Here is a 27,567-nt window from a genome sequence, read left to right as displayed (position 1 = left end):
GTGGGCTTGGGCTGCCTGTCGCTGTTGAATCATATAAGACGTTTATTGAGAAGGCCAGCCAACTAAGAAGACAGGGAGCTTACAGGCATCCAAAACCTGTCTTACAGCAAGGTGCAGGGGACAGGATTATATAGGAAAAATGGACTGGCCTGAGGTTGGGAACAGAATGCGATTATATGCGGTTCTGAACGTCAGCAGACGTCAACCATTGTTCTCGGTTGTCAGGCAATGAGATGATGTCTTGGCTCCTGGTAGGGTCAGCCTGATCATGCTTAACAGTTCTGCTTGCTTGCTGGTATAGTATACATTGTCTGCAGCTGAATCACCTCCCCAATCACTTTTTTCGAGATCAAAGGGAGTATGCAGGTGCATCGGCCTGAGAAATGAAAATTGGAAAAGAAAAAAAACATAACCTTCTGTTTCCATATAAGAAACTTAACCCTCTATTCCTATACGAATATGTATTTCAGAATTATAAAATAATATGATTATCTTTCAGATTAATTCAGGTACTCTATCAGATTATAAGTCCTATTACCGTGTTTCCCCGAAAATAAGACAGCGCCTTATATTAATTTTTGCCCCCAAAGACACGCTAAGTCTTATTTTCAGGGGATGTCTTATTTTTCCATGAAGAAGAATACGGTACACATTTATTGTTAAATGAAAATAAAGGAAATTTATTACCTGTATACGGTACGGTAGTACGGTAGTTGTCAACACAAACAAGACAAACTGTGAATCCTACAGTATCAAGAATTTACTCATTTATTCAATGACAATCATGTCATCATCTTCTGGAACATCATCATAACAATCCAATTCCTGAATTTCCTGGTGAATTTCTTGTGACTCCATTTCTTTCAGAATCAGTGGACCAAATCTCTCATGTTTAGCAATAGCACTGTCTTTAAATGAGTACTTTTTGTCAAGGTAGCCTGCTCGCAGTGCATTTGCAATGCAACTGTCGGTGATTTTCTCCCATGAATTCTTCACCCAAGTCACAACTTCTTGCAGTTTAGGTTTCACAAAGTTTCCACACTGATTTCTCTCCATTCTATTTTCAATGTAGTCATTAATTTCCATGCACAAATTGTCTTTGAATGGCTTGTTTATTGCAATATCAATAGTCTGGAGATAGGCCGTCATTCCTGCGGGAATCATTATCTGATCTATTTTTCTTTCGTGAAGAAATGTCTTCATGTCTTTAGCGCGGTGAGTGCTGGCTGCATCCCAGACTAGCAGACCTCTTTGGCTCACTCGCATAACAAGCGGCAGCATTAAATCGACCCACTTCCTTATAACTGCTTGTGTGGCCCAGGTTTTTTCAGTTTCAGGAATAAAAACGCCCAAAACATGTTCAATCTTTTCCTTCTTGCCCTTAGAAATGATTAAAGGTGGGATTTTAGTGCCATCCAGACGAATTGCCAAAATACAGGAAACACGTGCACTTTCGTAAGCAGTGGAGGGAATGTACGCTAAGGAGGCACCCCGCTGTTCAATTGTTGTTTGAGATGATTGGCCCATAAACACTGCAGTTTCATCCATAGCAATCATGTTGGAAAGATTGTATTTAGAGAAGTCAGCATCATCAATAAAGGACTTGAATGCAAGTGCTCGCTTAATAACTTGAGTATCTTCCAACCTAAACAATGTTGTAGATCTTCTTAAAGACAATTCACGTCGATGAAGGAAATTATCCAGCCAGTGTTGTGATGCTTTGAAGTCTTTGGGGGCTATGTCAAACTGTGGTGCCACTGCAAGGGCAAATTCTTGAATCTTAGCCCTATTCACAACCAAAGCCTTTGCTCTCCTGTCAACAACCCATTCACAGATCAGGTCTTCCAGCTCGGAAAATAATGGTTGCCGACCTGATCCACACTTGCGCTTTTTAACATTTCCCTTGTCCACTTGTTCAATGAGGTTACCATACCCTGCTCGCCATTTTCGGACCAATCAGATACTCAACATCTTCTCTTTGAAGAAAGCAGTAAGATTTTGGCCCCAAGAGTCTTCCACGATTCCTTTCTTGTACTCCACGGAGTAGCTTTTTCTTTTTGCGCTCATTTCTACCGTAGGGGTAAAAAAAAGGAATTGGGGTATCAAGGTGGGGGGAGTGGGATCACTCAAAATGACACAGGGGGGATTAGAGGGGGGAATCAAAATGGCACAGGAGAATCAGAGGGGGGATTACCATTTTAGTAACCTCTTTTGATCCTCCTGTGTCATTTTGATTGCCCCCTCTGATCCTCTTGTGTCATTTAAAGTGATCCCCCTCCCCCCACCCCTGTGCCACTGAACACCTTCACCAGACATCCCCCCTACCCCTTTATCAGACATTTACCCCCTGTGGCCTGCCTGGGGACTGTCACTGGGCTTGCTGGGGCCTGGATCTGGGCTGGAGCAGGGTCTGCCACTGACTGAGAACCTTCAGTCATCATGAAGGCTGCTGCGAGCATCAGGTAGTGTCACCAGAGACAGACCAGCACTCACCACCTTCGCCGCGTCCTGTCCGCTCTAATCCTCCTGTTCTTCTACACGCATCTGCGAAAGTCTCCTCCTCTCTCCCGCCCCGCGCTCACCGCTCACTCTGACCTCCGCTCCGCCTCCACACAGCAGTGACGTCAGGACTCCGCATAACGTCACTGGTTGCTAGACGCCAGTCGGGGCGGCCCTAGCGACCAGTTTACGGTAAATTAATTTTCATTCTGAGACAGAGCCTGGGGCCTTATTTTCGGGGGATGCCTTATATTTCACTCAGAAGGAAACCTGTCAGTAGGTCTTATTTTCGGAGGATGTCTTATTTTCGGGGAAACACAGTACTTTGGCGACCCTAACATTTGGTGCCAAAACCTAAGAGGGTTCCACAGGGAAGGGGAGCTATCACCCCGGCTTTGGTCACCTGGAGTTTGCTACTCGGAGAGCAATAGGCAACAGAAGCTCAACCTGGGTTTACCTCCCAATTCTACTCACGATTGCAGCCTTGATTAGGCCTCCCTCTCTGACGGGCTCTCCCGAACCAACCAAGGAGCACCTCTCCTTCCCATTGCTGACCCCACACTCAACACTGGCTCATTTCAAAAAACCAAGATGGCGGCATAGGTAAGCACCTAAACTGCTGCCTCGCACAACAATTTCAAAACTACAACTAAAAGACAGAACGGACACCATCCAGAACCACAGGAAAGCTGGCTGAGTGGAAATTCTACAACTAGAAGGAAAGAGAAAAGCTCACAGAGAATTGGAGGTATGGCAAAGGGTCCTTGTGCGCGCAGAGAGGAAGGGCGGCTGAGAGCCTGGCTGACTTTCTCTGGAGAGAGGGGGAAGAAAGCCCCCGACTGCAATGAACCCCAGTTCCGACTGCACTGAACCCCAGTTCTGGGCGAAACCCCATGGACCCAGGCTCATACAGGAGGAGTCTAGACTGTCAGGTAGAGAGAAAGGCACCCAGAGAATCAGAGACCCGGGGGAGCCCTGGCGGGCAGGGGTCTGGAGGTGTGCGCGCCAGTGTGCACAAAGACTACAGAGGTTGCCACAGGCTTTCCCTAGCAGAAGGGAGTCGGAAGCTCCTGACTGCACTGAACCCCAGTTCTGACTGCACTGAACCCCAGTTCCAGGCGAGCCCCTGGGGACCCATGCTCTTACGGGGGGAATCTGAACTCTCGGGCGGAGACTTGGGAGCTGGGGAAGGCAGAGGTATGGAGGTGCGTGCGCCAGTACGCACAAAGATTGAGGAGGTTGCCGAAACCAGTTTGGCTCAGTGGATAGAGCGTCGGCCTGCAGACTGAAAGGTCCCAGGTTCGATTCCGGTCAAGGGCATGTACCTTGGTTGTGGGCACATCCCCAGTAGGAGATGTGCAGGAGGCAGCTGATCGATGTTTCTCTCTCATTGATGTTTCTAACGCTCTATCCCTCTCCCTTCCTCTCTGTAAAAATATCAATAAAATATATTTTTTAAAAAAAAGGTTGCGGAGGTTGCCACAGGCTTTCCCTAGTGGAAGGGAGTTGGAAACTCCTGACTGCACTGAGCCCCAGTTCTGACTGCACTGAACCCCAGTTACAGGCGAGCCCCTGGGGACCCACGCTCTTGTGGGGGGAATCTGGACTCTTGGGTGGAGACTCGGGAGCCAGGGAAGGCAGAGGTCTGAAGGCGCGCACACGCGCAAGGGCAAGGCTGATGGGAAGCCAAGACTGTCTGCTCCGCCCCGAGACTCCACCCCATCCAAGCTGAGCACAGAGGCTTTTGCAATCTGGCAAGGCTAATCCTATAAGGCTGTCTCCAGCACCGAACTTCTCCCAGCGTAGACACAGCTGATCCTTACAGCCAACTGGCCTGGAGGTCAATTCCTCCCAGTGATACCAACAACAATCAAGACTTAACTACAACAAGGCTGTACACACAGTCCACAAAGGGGTGCACCAAGAGTATCCACCTCAGGTTAACTGGGGAGGCTGACCCACTGGGCCATATAGCAAACCTAGCACACAAAGCTACCCTACCAACTCAGGGAAGCAATGAAAATGCGACGACAAAGAAACAGATCACGAAAGAAATGGAGGAAAACAAACAACTGGATATAGAATTCAAAACCACGGTTATAAGGCTTTTCAAGAATATCCTAGAAAAGACCAATAAATATAACGAGACCCTCGAAGATATGAAAAAGGACCAACTAGAAATTAAACATACACTGACTGAAATAAAAAATATTATACAGAGACCCAACAACAGACTAGAGGAACACAAGAATCAAGTCAAAGAATTGAAATACAAAAAAGCAAAAAACACTCAACCGAAAAAGCAAAAAGAAAAAAGAATCCAAAAAGTTGAAGATAGTGTAAAAAGACACTGGGACAACTTCAAGCGTACCAACATCAGAATTATGGGGGTGCCAGAAGAAGAGAGAGAGCAAGATACTGAAAACCTATTTGAAGAAATAATGACAGAAAACTTTCCCCACCTGGTGAAAGAAATAGACTTACAAGTCCAGTAATATCACAGAACCCCAAACAAAAGGAATCCAAAGAGGACCACACCAAGACACATCATAATTAAAATGCCAAGGGCAAAGACAAAGAGAGAATATTAAAAGCAGCAAGAGAAAAACAGTTAATTACCTACAAGGGAGCACCCATACGATTATCAGCTGATTTCTCAACAGAAAAGATGCAGGCCAGACAGGAGTGGCAAGAAATTTTCAATGTGATGAATAGCAAGAACCTACAACCAAGATTACTCTACCCAGCAAAGCTATCATTCAGAATTGAAGGGCAGATAAAGAGCTTCACAGATAAGAAAAAGCTAAAGGAGTTCATCACCACCAAACCAGTATTATATGAAATGCTGAAAGGTATTCTTAAAGGAGAGGAAGAAAAAAGTAAAGATAAAAATTATGAACAACAAATACATATCTATCAACAAGTGAACCTAAAAATCAAGTGAATTAAAAACCTGAGGAACAGAATAAACTGGTGAATATAATAGAATCAGGGGCATAGAAAGGGAGTGGACTGATAATTCTCAGGGGAAAGGCGTATGGGGGGGTTTAGGAAGAGACTGGACAAAAATCGTACACCCATGGATGAGGACAGTGGGGGGGAGGTAAGGGCAGAAGGTGGGGTGGGAACCGGGTGGAGGGGAGCTATGGGGGGAAAAAGGAGAAACAATTGTAATAATCTGAATAAAGATTTATTAAAAAAAAACACAACCCCCCCCCCCAAAAAAAAACACTGCTTTATTTCATCTCCGGTAAGTGAGAAATGGATCATCCCTCCATTTTCTTGCTCTGTACATGATTTTAAAGTATTACTTTCCTTAGAGCTTTCTGATTTGCCATCTCAGACAAAGACCTAGTGCTAGGTCAGAAATCCTCTCCAGCCCTAACCGGTTTGGCTCAGTTGATAGGGCATCGGCCTGCGGACTGAAGGTTCCCAGGTTCGATTCTGGTCAAGGGCATGTACCTTGGTTGTGGGCACATCCCCAGTAGGGGGTGTGCAGCAGGCAGCTGATCGATGTTTCTCTCTCATCGATATTTCTAACTCTATCCCTCTCCCTTCCTCTCTGTAAAAAAATCAAATATATATATATATAATTTTTTTTTTTAAAGAAAATCCTCTCCAGTTCAGCCTCGGCCCTGGGACAGGTGCCACAGTCTTCCTCCTCCCAAGGGATGCCTGCCATGTGGATTAGACTGTGCTCCCTCCAGAGCCTGACACGACAGTGGGCAAGCCCTCCCTCTAATCTAGCTTCGAAGGTCTCCCTTTGTTGCTTACCTCCTCTTTCTAATTTACACCATGGGGAATTCTTTTTCTGTCCCCCCCGCAAAAAAAAAAAAAAAAAAAAAAAAAAAAACCTGCTTCTGGGATGTCTCCTCCATCCTTTCCACGGAGGTCTAGCCAAAGTGCCTTATCCACAATATAAATTAGACAATGATTCACACTGGCCAGAGCATGGAACTTAAGATTTTAATATTCTCTGGGACTTAATTTCTGTTACTGCAATGGGAAAGGGTCAGAGGTCCTCTACTGAAACCAGACAACCAATGGGTCCAGGCTCCTGTCACTACCTGAGCCAATTAAGCCGGTTAGGAGACAGGGTTGAATCATAAATGAGTGTTTATTCCAATAATGTTGGCAGTAAGAGAGAGCAGCAGGTCATCTGCAAAAATCTGCTCTGCCTCTCCCCATAAACCAGCCGCTTATATTGGGTAGAAGGACAGAGATTATGTGGGGAAGTAGGAATTACAGGCATGGAAAGTAGGCACGGGACAATCATTACATGTTACAAGTCATGTGGACTGGGGGGTGGCAGAGGGTGGGTGCCTCTGGGTACCCCCGGGCCAGATTACAGGCAACAGGGGCTGCAGGTTGTAAAGAGCTGGTGCCTCTGGGACTAGATAGTTTCAGCCATGAGGTTGTAAATCTTTCCATATGAGAGGCAGTTCTCAGGACAAGAGGATGGACTGCATTCCGATGTGAGCTCCTGTGTCCCAGAGCGTACAGCTCCCAGCCAGGTGAGAATGCTTCTTTCATCAGAACAAAACCATCATGGTTAACAGCATGATTAATATTTCTTATTTTATTTTTCATAATAGCTAGTCCCCAATATTATATTTCTGCCCCTAACACTACATCCAGGCCTTCCTTCTCCACAGTCGCCCTTCTCTCTGTCAGGACTGCATCACTTACCAAATTCTTCTTCATTCTAAACCTTCCTGCGTGTAGTCCCTTCCTGATGAACTCTTTGACTGAGCTGACATTTGGTCCCAAGAACCTACTGCTCCTCTCTTAACTATAGCACCATTCTCTCCTATAATCTCCTATATTCTCCTCTCTTCTCTTTCAAATAGAAAACCACAAAGTTTATCTCTTAAGTAATTAGAAAAATCTGACCCTCAAACTTTTTTTTTTCAATTTTACTTTTTATTTTATTATTTATTTATTTATTTATTTATTTATTTATTAAATAAATCTTTATTCAGATTATTACAATTGTTTCTCCTTTTTCCCCCCATAGCGCCCCTCCACCCGGTTCCCACCCCACCTTCTGCCCTTACCCCCCCCCCACTGTCCTCATCCATGGGTGTATGATTTTTGTCCAGTCTCTTCCTGAACCCCCCAATACCCCTTTCCCCCTGAGAATTATCAGTCCACTCCCTTTCTATGCCCCTGATTCTATTATATTCACCAGATTATTCTGTTCATCAGGTTTTTAATTCACTTGATTTTTAGGTTCACTTGTTGATAGATATGTATTTGTTGTTCATAATTTTTATCTTTACTTTTTTCTTCTTCCTCTTCTTTAAGAATACCTTTCAGCATTTCATATAATACTGGTTTGGTGGTGATGAACTCCTTTAGCTTTTTCTTATCTGTGAAGCTCTTTATCTGACCTCCAATTCTGAATGATAGCTTTGCTGGGTAGAGTAATCTTGGTTGTAGGTTCTTGCTATTCATCACATTGAAAATTTCTTGCCATTCCCGTCTGGCCTGCATAGTTTCTGTTGAGAAATCAGCTGACAATCGTATGGGTGCTCCCTTGTAGGTAATTAACTGTTTTTCTCTTGCTGCTTTTAATATTCTCTCTTTGTCTTTGCCCTTGGCATTTTAATTATGATGTGTCTTGGTGTGGTCCTCTTTGGATTCCTTTTGTTTGGGGTTCTGTGATATTACTGGACTTGTAAGTCTATTTCTTTCACCAGGTGGGGAAAGTTTTCTGTCATTATTTCTTCAAATAGGTTTTCAGTATCTTGCTCTCTCTCTTCTTCTGGCACCCCCATAATTCTGATGTTGGTACGCTTGAAGTTGTCCCAGTGTCTTTTTACACTATCTTCAACTTTTTGGATTCTTTTTTCTTTTTGCTTTTTCGGTTGAGTGTTTTTTGCTTTTTTGTATTTCAATTCTTTGACTTGATTCTTGTGTTCCTCTAGTCTGTTGTTGGGTCTCTGTATAATATTTTTTATTTCAGTCAGTGTATGTTTAATTTCTAGTTGGTCCTTTTTCATATCTTCGAGGGTCTCGTTATATTTATTGGCCTTTTCTAGGATATTCTTGAAAAGCCTTATAACCATGGTTTTGAATTCTATATCCAGTCGTTTGTTTTCCTCCATTTCTTTCATGATCTGTTTCTTTGTCGCCGCATTTTCACTGCTTCCCTGAGTTGGTAGGGTAGCTTTGTGTGCTAGGTTTGCTATATGGCCCAGTGGGTCAGCCTCCCCAGTTAACCTGAGGTGGACTCTCTTGGTGCACCCCTTTGTGGACTGTGTGTACAGCCTTGTTGTAGTTAAGTCTTGATTGTTGTTGGTATCACTGGGAGGAATTGACCTCCAGGCCAGTTGGCTGTAAGGATCAGCTGTGTCTACGCTGGGAGAAGTTCGGTGCTGGAGACAGCCTTATAGGATTAGACTTGCCAAATTGCAATAGCCTCTGTGCTCAGCTTGGATGGGGTGCAGTCTCAGGGCAGAGCAGACAGTCTTGGCTTCCCATCAGCCTTGCCCTTGCACGTGTGCGCGCCTGCAGACCTCTGCCTTCCCTGGCTCCCGAGTCTCCGCCCAAGAGTCCAGATTCCCCCCACAAGACCGTGGGTCCCCAGGGGCTCACCTGGTACTGGGGTTCAGAGCAGTCAGAATTGGGGCTCAGTGCAGTCAGGAGCTTCTGACTCCCTTCCACTAGGGAAAGCCTGTGGCAACCTCCGCGGCCTTTGTGCGCACTGGCATGCATGCACCTTCAGACCTCTGCCTTCCCCGGCTCCCGAGTCTCCGCCCGAGAGTCCAGATTCCCCCCCGTAAGAGCACGGGTCCCCAGGGGCTCGCCTGGAACTGGGGTTCAGTGCAGTCAGAATTGGGGTTCAGTGCAGTCAGGAGCTTCGGACTCCCTTCTGCTAGGGAAAGCCTGTGGCAACCTCCACAGCCTTTGTGCACACTGGCACGCGCGCCTCCAGAACCCTGCCTGCCGGGGCTCCCCCGGGTCTCCGAGTCTCCGGGTGCCTTTCTCTCTACCTGACAGTCCAGACTCCCCCTTGTATGAGCCTGGGTCCATGGGGTTTCGCCCGGGAATGGGGTTCAGTGCAGTCAGAACTGGGGTTCAGTGCGGTCGGGGGCTTCCTTCCCCCTTCCGCCAGAGAAAGTCAGCCAGGCTCTCAGCTGCCCTTCCTTCTGCGCGCACAAAGACCCTTTGCCGTACCTCCAATTCTCTGTGAGCTTTTCTCTTTCCTTCTAGTTGTAGAATTTCCACTCAGCCAGCTTTCCTGTGGTTCTGGATGGTGTCTGTTCTGTCTTTTAGTTGTAGTTTTGAAATTGTTGTGCGAGGCAGCAGTTTAGGTGCTTACCTATGCCGCCATCTTGGTTTCTCCTGACCCTCAAACTTTAAAAAGAGAGATTGATTTTCTTTCCCACTATCAGCTCAGGGAGAGGGAAGTCTGGTCTGGAAATGAATCTCTAAATTGTAGCACTGTTCTCCAATTAAATTTGTTTTACTAATGCTTATAGCCCTTTTACCAAGATAGGGATTTAAGGAAAACTTTCCTCACAGCCCCAGCAAACTGCCTGCCTCTCACTAAGGCAGAGAGCTGCTTTCCTCCATCCTCCACACCAGGGGTCCTCAAACTTTTTAAACAGGGGGCCAGTTCACTGTCCCTCAGACTGTTGGAGGGCTGGTCTATAGTTTAAAAAAACAAGTATGAACAAATCCCTATGCACACTGCTAAGCAGGATGCCTGCTCCACTCACCCTTTCCCGGGGAGCAGCAGGTGTTTAACCCTTTCTTTGCTATAAGACTGCAGGCACTTGCAGAACAGTCCTGCCACTACCAGGAGCGGAACTCATTATTACCCAAACTGTAGCATGTTACCTCTAAGGAAAGTCACACATAAAATACATGTTAAAGAAATCATTTGGGTCTGTTAAGGGCCAAGAATTTTGGGGATACTTTTTATCCAATAGACAGTCTCAGGCATTAGAAAAAATTACCAAAACTAGCCTTAGGAACCTAGACCCCCCACTGAGCAACTAGCAGAAGTAACTTTTTAACATCTTAGGGCAGAGGAAAAGCAAGAAAGCCATCCCATAAAAACAAATAACTCAGTTTTTAAAAATATATATATTTTATGGATTTTTTTTTACAGAGAGGAAGGGAGAGGGATAGAGAGTCAGAAACATCCATGAGAGAGAAACATCGATCAGCTGCCTCCGTTTTTAAAAAATATATATTTTATTGATTTTTTTTACAGAGAGGAAGGGAGAGGGACCAGGTGCAGGTGGGGGCCAGGTGTAGCTGGTCCACTGGAAACTGAAGGCCGTTAATCATGAAACCTATAATGAGGATAATAGGAAAATTGCCAGGAGGGGCAAGAGCCCCAAGTGGGGCATTATGGAGCACAAGAATGTGCCTAACAAAAAGTATCCTCGGGGGAGGATTTAAAAAGGTGAAAAAGAAAATATGGGGATCCCTTTCTGAGAGGGTGACCCAGACTTGGGCCAGGAAAGGTGTGATAGGAGGAAAAACAGTGAAGATATTGGGTGCAGGGCCCCCTGTGAGGATTAAATGAAAGCCAGCATGGTAACTGTTGACTGTAATATATATTGTTTTTATTTAAACATTTTTATTGATTTCAGAGAGGACGGGAGAGGGAGAGAGAGATAGAAACATCAATGATGAGAATTTTGTGCCACCTGCACACCCCCTACTGGGGATCAGACCTGCATCCCTGGCATGTACTCTTGACCAGAATGGAACCTGGGACCCTTCAGTCTGCAGGCCAATGCTCTATCCACTGAGCCAAACTGGCTAGGGCTATGTAGTCGTTTTTAAACAGCTAATCTGAGGAGGCATTTACCTATGTGCCTGAATTTAAGCGCTTTACATTTATTAGTTCATTTAATGCTCACAACAATCACTTGGGGTCGGTACTATTATCGGCCCCAATTTACAGGAATGAAGTGAAACCCAAAGAGAAGGAATAGTTACTATTCCGCCTGCCAGCTGGTGAGTGAGAGCTGGGGTTTGACCTAGGTAGGCTGTCCAGTTTCAGAGTCTGTGCTCTTCTTCACTAAGGTTACAGCACCTCTTAACCTAGTGAATTATCCCAAGTATGTAAATTGGTACAGGAATCAACTTAAGTGGACCATTAGCTTGTCTGAGTTGGTGATTTAGCCCTGCTACAGGGCAAAGGTTGCATTCAGCCTAAGTTTGTGTTTAGCTCGGGGATCAAGTTTCTGATCAGCAGGAATCAAAGAAGGGATTACTTCAGACCTACAAAGCCCTTTTGTTCCAGTGACTCCTACTCAAGTGTTTCTCATCCGTTCCTTAGTACCAGCACCACCCTGCAGATTTAGTGGTTTGTTCTCTCTCCCCCACTACCAGCAAACTTACTCATAATTAAATATAACAGCCAAAAATAGATAAAAAGGCAATGTTTGGTAATTATGTTTGTCTGCCTTCAACTCTCCAGCAAGGACTATGTCCAATTCATGAATGTGTTCCCAGCATCAGGCCTGCCATACAACAGGGGCTCAAAAAATGTAGGGAGAGTTGGACATTCACTGTCTTCCATCTGCACTGACCTGAGGATTAAAAGGAGGATGGTGGAGGGTGCAAATTAGGCAATGTCAGGGGCGGGGGGGCGGGGGGGGAGGATTTAATGGGTCTGGTGGAAGGAAATCCCACCTGTTCCTATTGCTTCCCCTGAAGTTACGGATCTGGTAATAGGCAGAGGGTGGTCAATACTTCAATGCTGGGCCCACCAAAATCCATGGTTCCTTTTTATTTTTTTTTAATATATTTTTTTATTTCAGAGAGGAAGAGAGGGGAGAGAAACATCAATGATGAAAGAATCATTGATCAGCTGCCTCCTGCATGCCCCCCACTGGGGATGGAGCCCACAACCCAGGCACGTGCCTTTGACTGGAATTGAACCCGGGACCCTTCAGTCCACAGGCTGATGCTCTATCCACTGAGCCAACCGGCGAGGCCCCATGGTTCTTTTTCATAGTAGTGGCTAGGAGGGAGCTGCTCAGCACAGGAGTATGTTCCAAAGCCCACTTTGCATCTAGGGTGGCTGTACCGGCTGGCGTGGCTCAGTGATTGAGCATCGACCTATGAACCAAGAGGTCACAGTTCAATTCCCAGTCAGGGCACATACCTGGTTGTGGGCTCGATCTTCAGTGTGGGGCATGCAGGAGGCAGCCAATCAATGATTCTCGCTCATCATTGATGTTCCTCTCTCTCTCCCCGTCTCTGAAATTGATAAAAATTTGTGTTTTGTTTTTTTAAATATGAGAAGTGAAATGTGTACAACAGGTTATTAAAGAATATGGTGAACTTCCTCCACACTGTGCTCTCCTATTTGCTAGCTGGCAGCATATAATTTTGAGCCCATGGAAATGATGGAGCCACAAGATGGAGACTGGGTATATGAATCACCACATGGAGGTTGCTGCCAATTACCCAGAATCCCTGTATCAGACTGTGGGAGACGGGTATTTGTTATAGCAGCCCAGAATAAAAATGAAATGTCTTCACTTGTGTAGACAAAATGCCAGCGCTACCCCCGCCCTGAAGCAGCATGATGTTGGGATGGTCTAGAAAGCTATGCGTTTTTGAAGTAAATTCATAATGTTTCATATTGTTAATATCCTGAAAATTTATTAAATGTTGTTGAAAGCCTTATTACTATTTTCAGATCCTTTCAATAAACAGACTTCTTTAAAAAGTAAAAAAAAAAAGAGAAAGAAATTTCTCAGCCCCCTTTGCAGTTACAAATGGCCACAAGACAGAATTCTAGCCAACGAAATAGGAACTATCAGGGTTGCCGAAAAAGGTACATATGAGGCTGAAAGTGGTAAAGAATTATGAATTTATTAGGTCATCTGGAAACCCAGATGAGCTGAGCCCCCAAATGGCACCAGCAGCCAGGGATGGGGAATAAGAGGTTTTAAAGGACTCTAGGTGGGCTTTTTCTGGGTGGAGAATTCTCTGGGTGGTCCAAATCCTGGGACAGTTGGGAGGGAAAGGTTAATGGTCTTAGCAAATGGAATGTGGTCTAAGCAAAAGGGTATGTCGGCTGTGAAGTGGTCTAAAGCAGCGTCCGCCAACCTTTCGGACCTCATGAACCACCAGTGGTCCAAGGACCACCGGTTGGCGACCGCTGCTCCAAAGGTTTCCTTAAACCAGCAGTCACCAACCTTTTGGACCTCACAGACCACCAGTGGTCCGCGAACCACCAGTTGGCAACTGCTGGTCAAAATTATTTGATCAGACCTAACAGGATCAAGTTTTGAGTTATACATATATATTCCTAAAGACAAGGGGTGTCCCCTCCTCCCTGCTCCGGGTTCCTGGAGCAGATAAGGTAGGAATCAGGAGGAGGAGATGGGAGAGCAACAAGATATATGGAGATGAAGACTGGCATCTGACATGGAGGGGTCACATTAATTAGTTCTTATGATTGCATAAGTCTTTAAATGGAGAAAAATGAACTTCAATCTTGCAAAAGCTACTATTATTGTGGGCCTATCTGTCATAGCAGCAGAATATTATATTAACCAATAAAGGACACAAAAGAGTCTCATGAGCCTCCAGCTACTGGCAAGGGGATAAAGCCTCACCTTGTCCTACCTCTGCTTTGCTCAGCCTCCTATTTCACTCTTACCTACCCAGCTGCCCCAGCCCTTCCTATAATCACCAAGTCTTCCAAAGGCTTCCCATGTCTGGCAATTAAAATTTTTTTTTTAATTTTAATTTATTGATTTTAGAGAGAGAGGGAAAGAGGGGGTGGGAGAGAGAGAGAGAGAGAGAGAGAGAGAGAGAGAGAGAGAGAGAGAGATATTGATTTGTTGTTCCACTTCCTTATGCATTCATTGGTTGACCCTTGTATGTGCCCTGATCAGGGATTGAACCCACAACCTTGGTGTATAGGAACGACACTCTAACCAACTGAGCTACTTGGCCAGGGCTAGGTCCAGCAAATTTAATACACAAGTCTCAAAAGTCAATGGCAAGAACAAAGTGAATAAAATAAAAACGGGGTCAGGGGAAGAGAGTCATGGGCACACATAGAGAAGGGCAATAAGTGGGCAAGGTAGCTGGAGCAAGAGGATGCCCTTCCTTGGGTGTTACATCTCATCCAACCCGTAGTCCTCCTCAGGGAAATCCCCCACGGTCACAACTGATGGCTTGAAGAAGGCACCGTACTTGGCCTGGCATTCAAAGTAGCGTTTCCCATTCACACTGTCGGGCATAATGGAAAAGTTGGTGGTCAGACAGCTCCCAGCATGGCTCCCTCCCCAGATGCTAGGATGGATAGGCTCACCCAGAAGTATATGCATGCACTTACACATATATACTCACATATGCAAGCACAGACACAGGTACAGACACACACACAGCGCCTGAGTGGGAATACTTATTACCTGCCATCGTTTTTCCCTAGTGGCTCATCAAAGCGTACGCCAATCCAGTAGCCAGGCTTGAAATCTGTGAGTCCTGCCCAGAGGAGAAATCCCAATAAACTCCAGACACAGCTCATCCCAGATCTGTGCCTGCCCACGGAGAAAAACTATCCTTACTGGGAACACCGCCATCTCCTGCCCAGACTAATGTGGTAGCCCCTTGCACTGGTTGCTCTGCTCCTACCCCTTTCTCCCTACTCATTCGACATTCCCAGCCAGAGGGGTCTTTGTAAAAATCAAAGGGAAAGAGCACCACTATCTTGACCCAAATTGCTCAAAGGCTACCAATCCCACTCAGCATCAAGTCCACACTGCTTATAGTCAAATAATTTCTGACAAGGTACCAAGACAATTCAATGAGAAAATAATAGTCTTTTCAACAAATAATGCTGGGACGCCCTAACTGGTTTGGCTCAGTGGATAGAGCGTCGGCCTATGGACTGAAGGGTCCTAGGTTCGATTCTGGTCAAGGGCACATGCCCAGGTTTCGGGCTCCATCCCCAGTGGGGGATGTGCAGGAGGCAGCCAATCAGTGATTCTATCTCTCCCTCTCCCTTCCTCTCTGAAATCAATAATAAAATAATAATAATAATAATAATATCTGGGACAACAAGATATCTGCATGCAAGAGAATAAAGTTGGACTCATACCTCATACTATACACAAAAATTAACACAAAATAAGGTTATCACAGCCATAATGTAAGATGTAACACTATAAAAGTCTTAGAAAGAGGAGAGGGGGGTGGGTGAAGGTAGACGAGGGTATGGGGTAATAAATGGTGATGGGGAAAAAAAGTCAGCTGAGATTTGAAATATATATATCTACTATAGTAAAAGTGTAGTATGCTAATTAGACCAGACAGCCGGACGACCTTCCAGACAAAGCTGGGGCTGCGAGGGCTAAGGCAAGTCACCACGGCTGTGAGGGCCAAGCCCCTTGCACGAATTTCATGCATCAGGCCTCTGGTATATATATATATAACTCTTAGAAAAAAATACAGACATAACTCTTTGTGACCTTGTATCAGGCATTGGTTTCTTAGTTATAATACCTAAAGCATAAGCAACAAAAGAAAAAAAAAATAAACTGAGCTTCATAAAAATAAAAAAACCTTTGTGCTTCAAAGGACAAAGGACACTATCAGAAAAGTAAAAGCAACCAACCCATGGGGGAAAAAAGAGGACATATGTAATACTTTCAACAATAAAGATTAAATAAATAATTAACAAACAAACAAAAACCAACCCACAGAATGGGAGAAAACATTAGCAAATCATATATTTAATAAGGGAATTGTATCTAGAATACATAAAGAACTTTTGATTAAGTTAATGTGTGATTAAAACTGACTGGTGTCCTTTATGGGAAGAAATTTGGAGACACCAGTAATGAGCCGATGCACACAGAGGGAAAGACCACGTTAAGATATAGAGAGGAGGTGGCCTTCTACAAACCAACGATAGGCAGAAGAAACCAAACATGCCAAGGCCTTGATCTTGGACTTCCAGCCTCCATAACTATGAGAAATAAATTTCTGTTGTTTAAGCCCGTGGTCGGCAAACTGCGGCTCGCGAGCCACATGCGGCTCTTTGGCCCCTTGAGTGTGGCTCTTCCACAAAATACTATGGCCTGCGCGAGTCTATTTTGAAGAAGTGGCATTAGAAGAAGTTTAAGTTTAAAAAATTTGGCTCTCAAAAGAAATTTCCATCGTTGTACTGTTGATATTTGGCTCTATTAACTAATGAGTTTGCCGACCACTGGTTTAAGCCATCCAGTGTGTGATACTTTGTTATGGCAGTCCTAGCAAACTAATACACAACTCAACAACAAAAAGACAAAAAATTCAATTTTAAAATGGGCAAACGGATCTGAATAGACATTTCTCTAAAGAAAATATATAGATTGCCATTAAGTACATGAAAAGATGCTCAATATCATTGGCCATCAAAGAACTGCAAATCAAACCCATATGCTTTTCCACTTCACACCCATTAGAATAACTATCATGTGGAGAAATTGCAGCCACTGTAGGAAATAATCTGGCAGTTCCTCAAAAGGTTAAATATGGAGTTACCATATGACCCAGCAATCCCACTCTTAGGTATAAAGGAAAATATATGCCCACACAAAAACTTATACAAGAATGTACATAGCAATGTTATTCTAATACATGCTGCATGAATGAAACTTGAAAACATGCTAGGTGAAAGAAGGCAGTCACAAAAGACCACATAATACAGCATGATTCTATTTATCTAAAACATCCAGAACAGATAAATCTATATGACTTCCTAGGACTGGGAGAGACAGGGTTTCAGAAATGAGGAGTGACAGCTAGTGATTATGAGATTTCTTTTTGGGGTGATAAAAATGTTCTAAAATTGATTGTGGTGTTGGTTGCACAATTCTGTAAACATACTAAAAACCAATGAATGAATAATATACACTTTAAATGGGTGAGTTTTATGATATATTATCCATCTATCTATCTATCTATCTATCTATCTATCTATCTATCTATCTATCTATCTATCTAAAAGACTAATATGCAAAGTGTCCCCTCGGGAGTTTGACCAGGAGTTCGATTGCTCGCTATGATGTGCGCTGACCACCAGGGGGTGGCATGGAACAAAGGAAGGCCCCGGCTGGCGGCTGGCAGCGGGCAGCCAGAAGGAAGGCCTGATTGGCCCTGATTGCCAGCCAGGCCTAGGGACCATACCCGTGCACAAATTTTATGCACCGGCCTCTAGTATCTCAATAAAGTTGTTATAAGAAATAAAACCCACACTCCTCTCTACTATCTCCAAAGTCATGCATGTTTCAGCCCTGCCCATGCTCCCCTCGCTCACTCCCCACTAGCCATGCTGACTTCCTTTCTCTGCCTCAAACTGGTCAAGTTTGTTCCTGCTCACAGCCCTTGCACTCATTACTCCCTCTGGCTGGAACACTCAGCCCCCTTTGCACCTGGCTCACTTCTCCCTTTCCTTCAAATAGTCCTTGCCCGAAGGAAGCACTCTGGATTACTCTCAAGGAGAGGTCTGCTACTGCCTCTCAGCTCACACAGCTTCCTACACTTTCCTCATCACCGCCCTATCACTTCAGCCTGTGCTTTCCCCATCACAGCTCTAAAAATTCTGCCTGTTTCCCCATCTTAGCTCTGACCACTTTTGCCTCAGAACTAACCACTCTGGCCTCCACTTCTATCACAACCCAGACATTCTGCCTCTGCTTCCCAGTTCCCTGCCATGAATATTCTGGGTTGTCCTTGTCAGCAGCTTTGTCTGTCTCTCCTACTAAATTGGGATCTCCTTGAGGGCTGGGTCCCCAGCACTACCCACATCAGGCAGGGCAGGGCATAAGGCCTCAGTGGCCACATACCTACATACATGACGGTCCCCCGGCGAGGGGGCTGCCCAGGTGCCCGCACCTCACAGCGACTACCCACAAGGATGGCACTGGCCTGGACCTTCTCCTCCGTGAGGCGCTGGGTGGTCTCAGCTTCTTGTTGTGCCCGCTCCTCTTCATTGTATCGCCCTAACTTGCTGCGCTTCAGGAAGGAGCGAACTGAGTCTGTGGGTGGGGTAGGGGATGGGGTTAGATGTGGTCTACCTAGTGGGGCTCTGGCCTAATGAGATAACCTTCCACTCACCCAGGGCTAACATTCATAGAGAAACTCTTCTGTTCTAGGTGTCAAAGGGCTATCATTCAAGTCCCCCAAGTCTCCCACCACAGCCCTGGTCTCTCCCCAGGCTTTCTGGGGCCTCCCCACAATCCAGAAACTAAAGGAAAGATTCCTGTCTCCAGTCTTTCACATCACCCCATTTTCCCACATCCCTTCAGCATCACATTCACCTCCATCTGTCCCCTGAACCCCTCATCTTCCCCAAAGTGTACTGATCACCACACTGCCCTGTCCACTCCACATTTTACCACGCTCTGCCCTCATGTGACCCTGACCACGCTCCCCACACCTGACCCCTCAACACCCAATCCCTCGAATGTCCCCTCTGCTTTCCCATGTACCTATCTGCCTCCCGCAGTCCCTCACACCTCCCAGCCATCTGCCCCCTCACTGCCCTCACCACCAGTTTCCCCTCAATGTCCCTGTCTATTGCCTGTCCCCCAACACCACCACTCACCTACACACACTCCTTCTGGCCCCCACACACCCCATTTATCCCTAAGTGCCCCATACCTTGCCTCTGGTCGTAGGCTTCCTGTGAGATCCTGTATTTCTCCACCTTGGACACATCCTCATATTCTCCAAGGCTGGCACCGCTGTGGTCAATGACCTGTAGTAACAGGAGGGGTCAGAGGGGATCAGGATCTGGTCAGGGAGGCTTGGGGTGTTGGGAGTAGCGGTACAGTTGCACAGTGGAGCATTTCATAGACTTAAGTCTCTCCTGTCTAGGAAAAACTATATTCTACCCTCACTTTATCCCAGCCTTCTCTCATCTCCTGAGCCGGGCAGAAGGGATGAGAGCAGGTGTCTGCGCTAGTCATCTCCCTTTCCTCACCCCTATATGAACCCTGAACACTGGCGTCAACATCACTGCTGGCCCCCAAGTCACAAGAACCAAAGGGTGGAGCTCAGGTCTTACGCATGAACCCTCCAGGCAGCACATCTGTCCTCTCTCCTCTCTGGGCTTCTGAGAGCCTCTTACAGGGGCCTCAACATCCTGACCCTGGGGCATCTCTTCTTGTACCACCCTCAAGGTTCATTAACTCACTGCTTGCTGAGTTCTTCCAAAGCACCCAGCTGGGCCCTGTGCTGGGTGCTAGGGATGCAGTACAAAACAGATAAACGCCTTCTGGGAGACCGACCATATACAAATATGCAGGTGTGTGTATTAAACACCAGAATATAACAAGGTTTGATGTAAAAAAAAAAAAAAAATACTACAAAGAAGCTTAAGGAGCCTGGGAATGTAGTCAAGGAAGGCTTCTAAAAGGAGGGAATGTCTGACCCAAAGCCTGAAGGATGAAAAGAAGCAGGCACAAAGTCCCAGATGTAGAACTGTCCTTAGCCCTTTTGAGGAACATCAGGGAGACCAGCATGGCTTGTGTGGAGTAAGTCAGGGACATGGGAGACACAACAGATCACTGTAGACCAGGGGTGGGCAAACTTTTTGACTCGAGGGCCACAATGGGTTCTTAAACTGGACCGGAGGGCTGGAACAAAAGCATGGATGGAGTGTTTGTGTGAACTAATATAAATTCAAAGTAAAGGAGCGGAGGGGAGAGCAAGAGAACCCTCTGCTCTTTCGGCTCCGCAGGCCGGATAGAACAGCCGAACAGGCCGGATCCGGCCCGCGGGCCGTAGTTTGTCCACGGCTGCTGTAGACTTTGCTTTTACCTGGAATGAGATGCAGCCAGGGAGGCTATGAGCCAGGAGAGTTCATAGGTTCCCTCTGGCTGTGTGTGGAGAACGGACTGGGGGGGTAAGAGGGGTGATGGGAGCAGGAGATAGAGGTGGCTGTATGTCCAGGAGGGAAAGGATGGAGGCTGGGCCAGGGTGGAGCACTGGAGGGGGAGAAGAGTTTAGATTTTGGACAGATTTTGTAGGTGGAGCCCGCAGGGTTTGGGGACAGTCTGGATGTGGGTGTGAGGGAAATAGAGGGCTCAGGAAACACTCTGAGGTGTTTGTCCTGAACCACTGGGCTAACATACCAAAAGACAAATGGCTCTTATCTCGGGTCAAGGGTCACTAAGAATTTCTACTTCTACATTAGGGATTTTTGTAAGTTTGAGGTTGCTGTTATTTTAAATATTTTATAGGTAATATTTATAAACAGAAAAAGTTTTAGAAAAAATAAAAATTCCCCAGAGATTCCACCTCTGGGAAATCTTCCTTGAATGGCCTCAGAAGTCAGTCTGTCTCTATACCCAAATTCATGTGTGAAAACCTCCTGTTAGAGGATGCCACCGGCCATGCCTGGCCTACCAGCATCCCTAGGCTGAGGCTGCTCAGGGCAGCCCAGTCTGTGCTGTGGTCTTTCCATACAATGCTGACCCAGTCCTGGCCCCTCCCACCCTACCACATCATCTGGACTATGCAAGTTGCCTCCTCACTTGTCTTCCTACTCCTTCTACCCTCCAGTCTGCTCCCCACATAGAATCAGAGAGGGCCTGTCAACCCTCAGTCAGACCAGGCTTTCCTAACTCAGTCTTCCCTTGGTTTCCACTTCCCTCTGCCATAGGAATGGACACTCTTCAGTCTCTTGTACCCACTTGTACCTCCCATCTCAGAGTATTTGCACATGCTGAACCCTTCTCCTGGGGCACTCTTTTTCCTTCTTCAGTTAACTCTTCCTATTTAGGTCTCTGCTAAGGCAGCACCCCCTCTCGGAAGTTCTCATTAATGAGTCATGTTCCTTGGTATAGGATTTCCAGCTCTTTGACCTCCTTCTGCATGGTCTTCACCTCACTGACCCTTCACATTTGTTCTTGTGAATATTTAGCTAACATCTATCTCAGATTGGACAGAACTAAACAGAAACCTTCTAAGATTTGGTTCATAGCTATACTCCTGGTATAACACAGATGCTCAATGAACAGTTACTAAATAAAATGAAAGATATTAAAAAGTTGAAAAAAGGACCAGTTCTCTGGGCACACTGACTTCTACAGTCATGCAGACTGAGTAAAACATGTAGCTATAGTTCACCTTTAGGACTAAGTTCATCTTAAAACTAAGTTGTTCTTTGTTTTTATTTTTTAATATATTTCTATTGATTTTAGAAAGGAAGGGAGAAGGAGAAAGTGATAGAAACATCAATGATGAGAGAGAATCATTGATTGGCTGCTTCCTGCACACCCCCCAATGGGGATCAAACCCACAACCTGGGCATATGCCCTAACCCAGAATCGAACCGTGACCTCCTGGTTCATAGGTCAATGCTCAACCACTGAGCTACACTGGCTGGTCAAAGCTAAGTTTTCTCTTCTGCAAAATAAGGTTAATTATGCCATCTTCCAAGTCCTATTTTATAGACTCAACTCTCATCTGACAATGATTCACTGAGCATCCTCTCTGTGCCAGGCACTGTTCCAGGTGCTAAGGAAAAATGCACAGTATGTCACAGGAAGATAAGAGCCATGGACAAGAGAAACCAAGATGGCGGCATAGGTAAACACTTATACTGCTGCCTCGCACTAAAATTTCAAAACTACAACTAAAAGACAAAACGGAAATCATCCAGAGCCACAGGAAGGCTGGCTGAGTGGAAATTCTACAACTAGAAGGAAAGAGAAAAGGACACTGAGACTCACAGGAGCTGCAGGAGGCAGAGGTACTGAGACGCGAGTGCGCACGCACGCATGGAGAAGGGGGGCAACTGAGTGCACGGCTGGCTTTCTCAAGTGGGAGGGAGACAAAAGCTCCCGACTGCACTGAACTCTAGTTCCAGGTGAGACTCTGGGGACCCAGACTCATTTGGGGAGAAACTGGACTGTCTGGCAGTGGGCAGAACTCGAGGGCGGCTTTCTCTCAGAGGTGCTTACAGCAATTACCACAGGACACTGAGACACAGGGGCCTCTTAGGGCAGGGCTGATGGGAAACCAATGCTGTATGAACCACCCTGAGACTCCACCCCATCCAAGCTGAGCACAGAGGCTTTTACAAGTCTTGTCTCATAAGAGTGTCTCCAGCACAGAAGTTCTCCCAGCGTAGACAGAGCTGATCCTCACAGCCAATTGGCCTGGAGGTCAATTCCTCCCAGTGATACCAACAACAATCAAGGCTTAAATACAACAAACTGTGCACACAGCCCACAAAGGGGTGCACCAAAAATGTCCACCTCAGGTAACTGGGGAGGCTGAGCCACTGGGCCCTATAGGACACCTAGCACACAAAGCCACTCTATCAACTCAGGGAAGCAGCCAAAATGCGGAGACAAAGAAACAGATCACAAATGAAAGAAATGGAGGAAAGCAAACGGCTGGATAGAGTTCAAAACCACAGTTATAAGGGTTTTCAAGAATTTTCTAGAAAAGGCCGATAAATTTAGCAAGACCCTCAAGGATATGAAAAAGGACCAACTAGAAATTAAGCATACACTGACTGAAATAAAAAATATTATACAGAGATCTAACAGCAGACTAGAGGATCCCAAGAATCAAGTCAAAGATTTGAAATACAAAGAAGCAAAAAACACTCAACCGGAAAAGCAAAAAGAAAAAAGAATCCAAAAACATGAAGATAGTGTAAGGAGCCTCTGGGACAACTTCAAACGTACCAACATCAGAATTATGGGGGTGCCAGAAGAAGAGAGAGAGCAAGATACTGAAAACCTATTTGAAGAAATAATGACAGAAAACTTCCCCCACCTGGTGAAAGAAATAGACTTACAAGTCCTGGAAGGGCAGAGAACCCCAAACAAAAGGAATCCAAAGAGGACCACACCAAGACACATCATAATTAAAATGCCAAGGGCAAAAGACAAAGAGAGAATATTAAAAGCAGCAAGAGAAAAAGAGTTAGTTACCTACAAGGGAGTACCCATACAACTGTCAGCTGATTTCTCAACAGAAACTATGCAGGCCAGACGGGAGTGGCAAGAAATATTCAAAGTGATGAACAGCAAGAACCTACAACCAAGATTACTCTACCCAGCAAAGCTATCATTCAGAATTGAAGGTCAGATAAAGAGCTTCACAGATAAGGAAAAGCTAAAGGAGTTCATCACCACCAAACCAGGATTATATGAAATGCTGAAAGGTATTCTTTAAAAAGAGGAAGAAGAAGAAAAAGGTAAAGATAAATATTACGAACAACAAATACATATCTATCAACAAGTGAATCTAAAAATCAAGTGAATAAAAAAATCTGATGAACAGAATAAACTGGTGAATATAATAGAATCAGGGGCATAGAAAGGGAGTGGACTGACAATTCTCGGGGAGAAAGGGGTGTGGGGGTGCCGGAAGAGACTGGACAAAAAGCGTACACCTATGGATGAGAACAGGTGGGGAGGGATAAGGGCAGAGGGTGGGGTGGGAACAGGGTGGAGGGGAGAAAAATCAAATAAAGGGAAAAAGGAGGTTTAAGATTTACACTGAAGCCAATGAAGGCCTCACACTCAAAAGTTGACATTTAAATAAAGACTGGAAGGAAAGAGTAAGCCATGTGAGCATAGAAAAAGAGCCATTCAGGCACAGGTTACATTCAATGTGTAACACATTTGAAGGTAACCTCACCTGGGATGCTGAGATGCCTGAGGAATATGGCAGAGGGTCGGGGTGGGTGTGAGGACAGAGAAGGTGATATGAGCTGATGCATGCAGAGGTGCTTTGTGTTCCAGCTTCTCCCAACACATCTCATTTGCTCACCCTGACCCACCTCACACTATAGGCCTCTGTACACTCTGCTTCCTCCAGCTGGCATCCCTTCCCACCTCTTCTCCTAAATCGTCCTTTCCTCATCCTTCAAGTCACAGCTTAGGCATCTCTTTCTTCAGAAAGCCCCTTCTGATAATCCCAGATGGAGTCAAGCACCTCTTCTGGGTGTCCCCAGTCCCCTGGGCTTGCCCCAGCCCAAACCACTCTGGCTGTCACTGGTGATGGGTCTGTCTCTCTCCATACTGGACTACAGGCTTCATGGGGGCCTATCTTGGTTACACACAGGACAAAGTATGGCAAGCATTTGTTAAATAAATAAATGAATGGAGCCCAGCCAGGGTGGCTAAGTGGTTGGCCAACGACCCATAAACCAAGAGGTCTGGGTTTAATTCCCAGGGCACAGGCCTGCTTGCAGGCTGGGCTCCCAGTAGGAGGCAATCCATCGATGTTTCTTTCTCATTAATGTTTCTATCTTTCTATCCCTCTCCTTTCCCCTCTCTCTAAAATCAATACAAACATATTAAAAATAAATAAATGAATGGAGAGGAGGGATCCCAGGTAGGGAGGTCTCACATGGATGCGGCAGCCGTCATCTACGGGGTAGGAGCCCAGTAGCGCATCCTCCTGATCCAGCTTGCCGCAGAACTTCTCGTCAGCTCCGTAAAGTTCCAGTTCCATGCAAGACGCAGGGCTGCCCACCACCAGCTCTAGTTTACACTGCGAGGAGTAAGGGATGTGGAGAGGTTGGAGAGGAGGAAGGCTGTCAGTGGCCCCACCCTCTACCCTGACTCTCTGCCCCTTGTATCAATAACCATCACCCCATCCTTACTCCTCCAAGAGACCCATCATTTTAGGACTCAAGTGGTTATCCCTGGCCCTGCCCACTCTGCTCTTGTCCCCGCCCCTTGAAACCTCTGATTTTCCCAGGCCCAGCCCACTTCTCTGGCACCTCCGGTTCCTTCTGGCCTCGCCCCACTTAGGCCCGGTCCCCAATTCTAGCAACCTCAGTTTATTTCTGGCCCCTCCCTGCGATCGGGAAGCCCATCCATTTTTCCTTTGCCCATCCCCTCCGGACCCCGCCCCTCGGCCACACCTTGAATTCAGCTATCGTGAGGCTGCGACTGTACCGCTTCTCGGAGCGAAAGCTGTTAAGAGAGCTGCTGATGAAAACGGTCACAGTGGGCGCCGATAACCCCGTCACCTCCATCTTGCGCTCTGGTGGGGTGGGGGGGAGTCTGCAGCCCCGTCAGCCACCTCACGCCAGCTCCGCCGCGGCCACTACGGGGATATCAACCTCTCCCCCTGCTCCCGACCTGGCCAATCCGCGCGCTCCTTCAGGGGAGGTCCGCCAATCGCCGCTGTCTCCTCAGCTCCGGAAGCGCTCCCGTTTTCCTAGGTAGGTCCAGCCAATCCTGAGAGGCCGGCCTGGGTGCAGGTCTTCCAATAGCTGCACGGGAAACGGCCGGGCGGCGCAGGTGAAGCCGGGAGAAGGACTGGCAGGCGTTCCCCCTGACCGGAGAGTAACTCGCGCATGTGCACTGGCCCTCGGCTCCCCAAGAGCAATGGCTTCTGGAAGTATGCTAAGTGCTTTTCGCGTTACGTGACGCGTCATATTCCCGGCTCTCGTCCCATACTATTCTATAAACTGGGGAAGCGAGGCCCACATTCGGAAGCAATTACTTTAGGATATCAAAAGATTGAAGCAGGTAATTAATCAAATCTAAACGCAGAGAGCCGAGCACAAAGCCGCTAGCAGCCAGTGCTTCTGTGCAGCTCCGCCCCTCTCTAGGCGAAGCCAGTAAGTTTGACCCTTCCCGCGACCGGTCGTGAGGCGGAGCGAGCGCGGAAGGCTTGGCGGGTAGTGCTGCGCTATGGAACCGGACGGGACCTACGAGCCGGGTTTCGTGGGTATTCGATTCTGCCAGGAATGGTGAGACGGGGCAACAGGTGTGGAAGGGGAGCAAGTAATGGCCCCAGACTGACCTCTGGCCTCCCGTCCCCACAGTAACAACATGCTTTACCCCAAGGAGGACAAGGAGAACCGCATTTTGCTCTACGCGGTGAGCATGAGTCCGCGGGTGACCCAGTCTTACCCTGGGTCCACCTGTTCCCATCGTGGCCCCGCCCTACTCCCCATGACCGCTACTCTCTGTTCTGCCCGACTGTCCTGGTTTCTTCTATCCCAGAATGAACCCGACTTCCCGTCTTTCCCTATCTCGAGGTGATTCTCGATACACCCCATTATCCCAACCTTGAGACTCCATCCCCTAGTCATCCTCTCCCTGGAAGACCCTGCCCTCCCTTTCAATGGCCTCCTTCCGGCCACACTCGCCCTCCTGCAGTGCCGGAATTGTGATTACCAGCAGGAAGCCGACAACAGCTGCATCTACGTCAACAAAATCACGCACGAAGTGGAGTAAGTGCAGGACTGGACTTTAGGGACGGGGTTCTTAGAGCCCCTATCAGAGCATAATTATCCACCCTCTTCTCCCTCAGCGAACTGACCCAGATCATCGCTGACGTGTCCCAGGACCCCACATTGCCGCGAACCGAGGACCACCCGTGCCAGAAGTGAGCGTGCAACTGTCTATTCCGCAGGGATAGGGGCTCGGCCTCACCCGGCAGAAAGGGGAGGAGGGAGGAGGGAAGGGTTTGGTAACTGAGTGGCTAATTATCCCCTCAGGTGCGGCCACAAGGAGGCGGTATTTTTCCAGTCTCACAGTGCCCGTGCGGAGGTGAGTGGCATGAAGAAGGCTTTCTGGATATCCTGTGTCCTTGGACCTTCCTGGGAGCGGGGATACCAATACTGAGGGGAGCCTGCCCTTCCTGCTGTCTGAGCTGGGCCCTTACCAGTGGGAAAGGCCCCTGTCTGTTCTTTTGGGGTGAGGCTCTACTGAATGGACGTTCCATGTTGTGCCCTCCCCTGGGTCTAACAGGGGTGGGCAAACTTTTTGACTCGAGGGCCACAATGGGTTCTTAAACTGGACCGGAGGGCCGGAACAAAAGCATGGATGGAGTGTTTGTGTGAACTAATATAAATTCAAAGTAAAGGAGCGGAGGGGAGAGCAAGAGAACTGGATAGAACAGCCGGATCTGGCCCACGGGCCGTAGTTTGCCCACGGCTGGTCTAGAACCTTCCTAACCTTGCATCCCTTTTGCCAGGACGCTATGCGCTTGTACTACGTGTGCACCGCCCCTCACTGCGGCCACCGCTGGACCGAGTGAGCCACCCGCCCCCATGGTAATAAATGCTCTGTTCTGTGAATGCATATCCTGTGT

At 46.8% G+C, this 27,567-nt stretch overlaps 2 protein-coding genes across 4 annotated transcripts; one reads left to right on the top strand and one right to left on the bottom strand.

Moving 5' to 3' along the window:
* Positions 1–14,436: 14,436 nt before the first annotated feature.
* Positions 14,437–25,714, bottom strand: TBCB (tubulin folding cofactor B). The gene is made up of 6 exons (XM_080643427.1): positions 25,382–25,714; positions 24,862–25,005; positions 19,144–19,240; positions 18,327–18,518; positions 14,907–14,979; positions 14,437–14,724 (listed from the first exon to the last, which is right to left on the bottom strand). Exons 1-6 carry the CDS (start codon positions 25,493–25,495, stop codon positions 14,610–14,612), a joined length of 735 nt encoding a protein of 244 aa, XP_080499553.1. The 5' UTR covers positions 25,496–25,714; the 3' UTR covers positions 14,437–14,609.
* A 109-nt stretch (positions 25,715–25,823) lies between these two features.
* Positions 25,824–27,558, top strand: POLR2I (RNA polymerase II subunit I). 3 transcript variants are annotated; one of them, XM_080643429.1, is made up of 7 exons: positions 25,824–25,994; positions 26,078–26,218; positions 26,294–26,348; positions 26,631–26,704; positions 26,785–26,859; positions 26,972–27,023; positions 27,451–27,558. In XM_080643429.1, the coding sequence occupies exons 2-7, from the start codon at positions 26,160–26,162 to the stop codon at positions 27,511–27,513; spliced, it is 378 nt and encodes a 125-aa protein (XP_080499555.1). In that variant the 5' UTR covers positions 25,824–25,994; positions 26,078–26,159; the 3' UTR covers positions 27,514–27,558. The 3 variants fall into 3 exon arrangements, with proteins under 3 accessions (XP_080499555.1, XP_080499554.1, XP_080499556.1); XM_080643428.1 differs by lacking the exon at positions 25,824–25,994 and having other exon boundaries at positions 26,068–26,218; XM_080643430.1 differs by lacking the exon at positions 25,824–25,994 and having other exon boundaries at positions 26,068–26,218; positions 26,655–26,704; positions 27,451–27,557.
* Positions 27,559–27,567: the final 9 nt, after the last annotated feature.

The sequence above is a fragment of the Plecotus auritus genome (assembly GCF_963455305.1).
Source record: "Plecotus auritus genome assembly, chromosome: 10".
Taxonomy (NCBI): domain Eukaryota; kingdom Metazoa; phylum Chordata; class Mammalia; order Chiroptera; family Vespertilionidae; genus Plecotus; species Plecotus auritus.
The sequence above is the reverse complement of the archived record's forward strand: the minus strand, read 5'-3'. Positions and strand labels throughout refer to the sequence as shown.

Bases quoted from the DNA above. Each gene is read 5' to 3' on its own strand.
- POLR2I (XM_080643429.1), top strand. From the start codon at position 26,160: ATGGAACCGGACGGGACCTACGAGCCGGGTTTCGTGGGTATTCGATTC. The intron at 26,349-26,630 runs GTGAGCATGAGT...GCCCTCCTGCAG, and splicing joins ACCGCATTTTGCTCTACGCG to TGCCGGAATTGTGATTACCA. The intron at 26,860-26,971 runs GTGAGCGTGCAA...TTATCCCCTCAG, and splicing joins GAGGACCACCCGTGCCAGAA to GTGCGGCCACAAGGAGGCGG.
- TBCB (XM_080643427.1), bottom strand. From the start codon at position 25,495: ATGGAGGTGACGGGGTTATCGGCGCCCACTGTGACCGTTTTCATCAGC. The intron at 25,006-25,381 runs GTGTGGCCGAGG...TACTCCTCGCAG, and splicing joins TCACGATAGCTGAATTCAAG to TGTAAACTAGAGCTGGTGGT. The intron at 14,980-18,326 runs GTATGTGGCCAC...TCCTCTGGGCAG, and splicing joins GGGGACCGTCATGTATGTAG to GACTCACAGATTTCAAGCCT.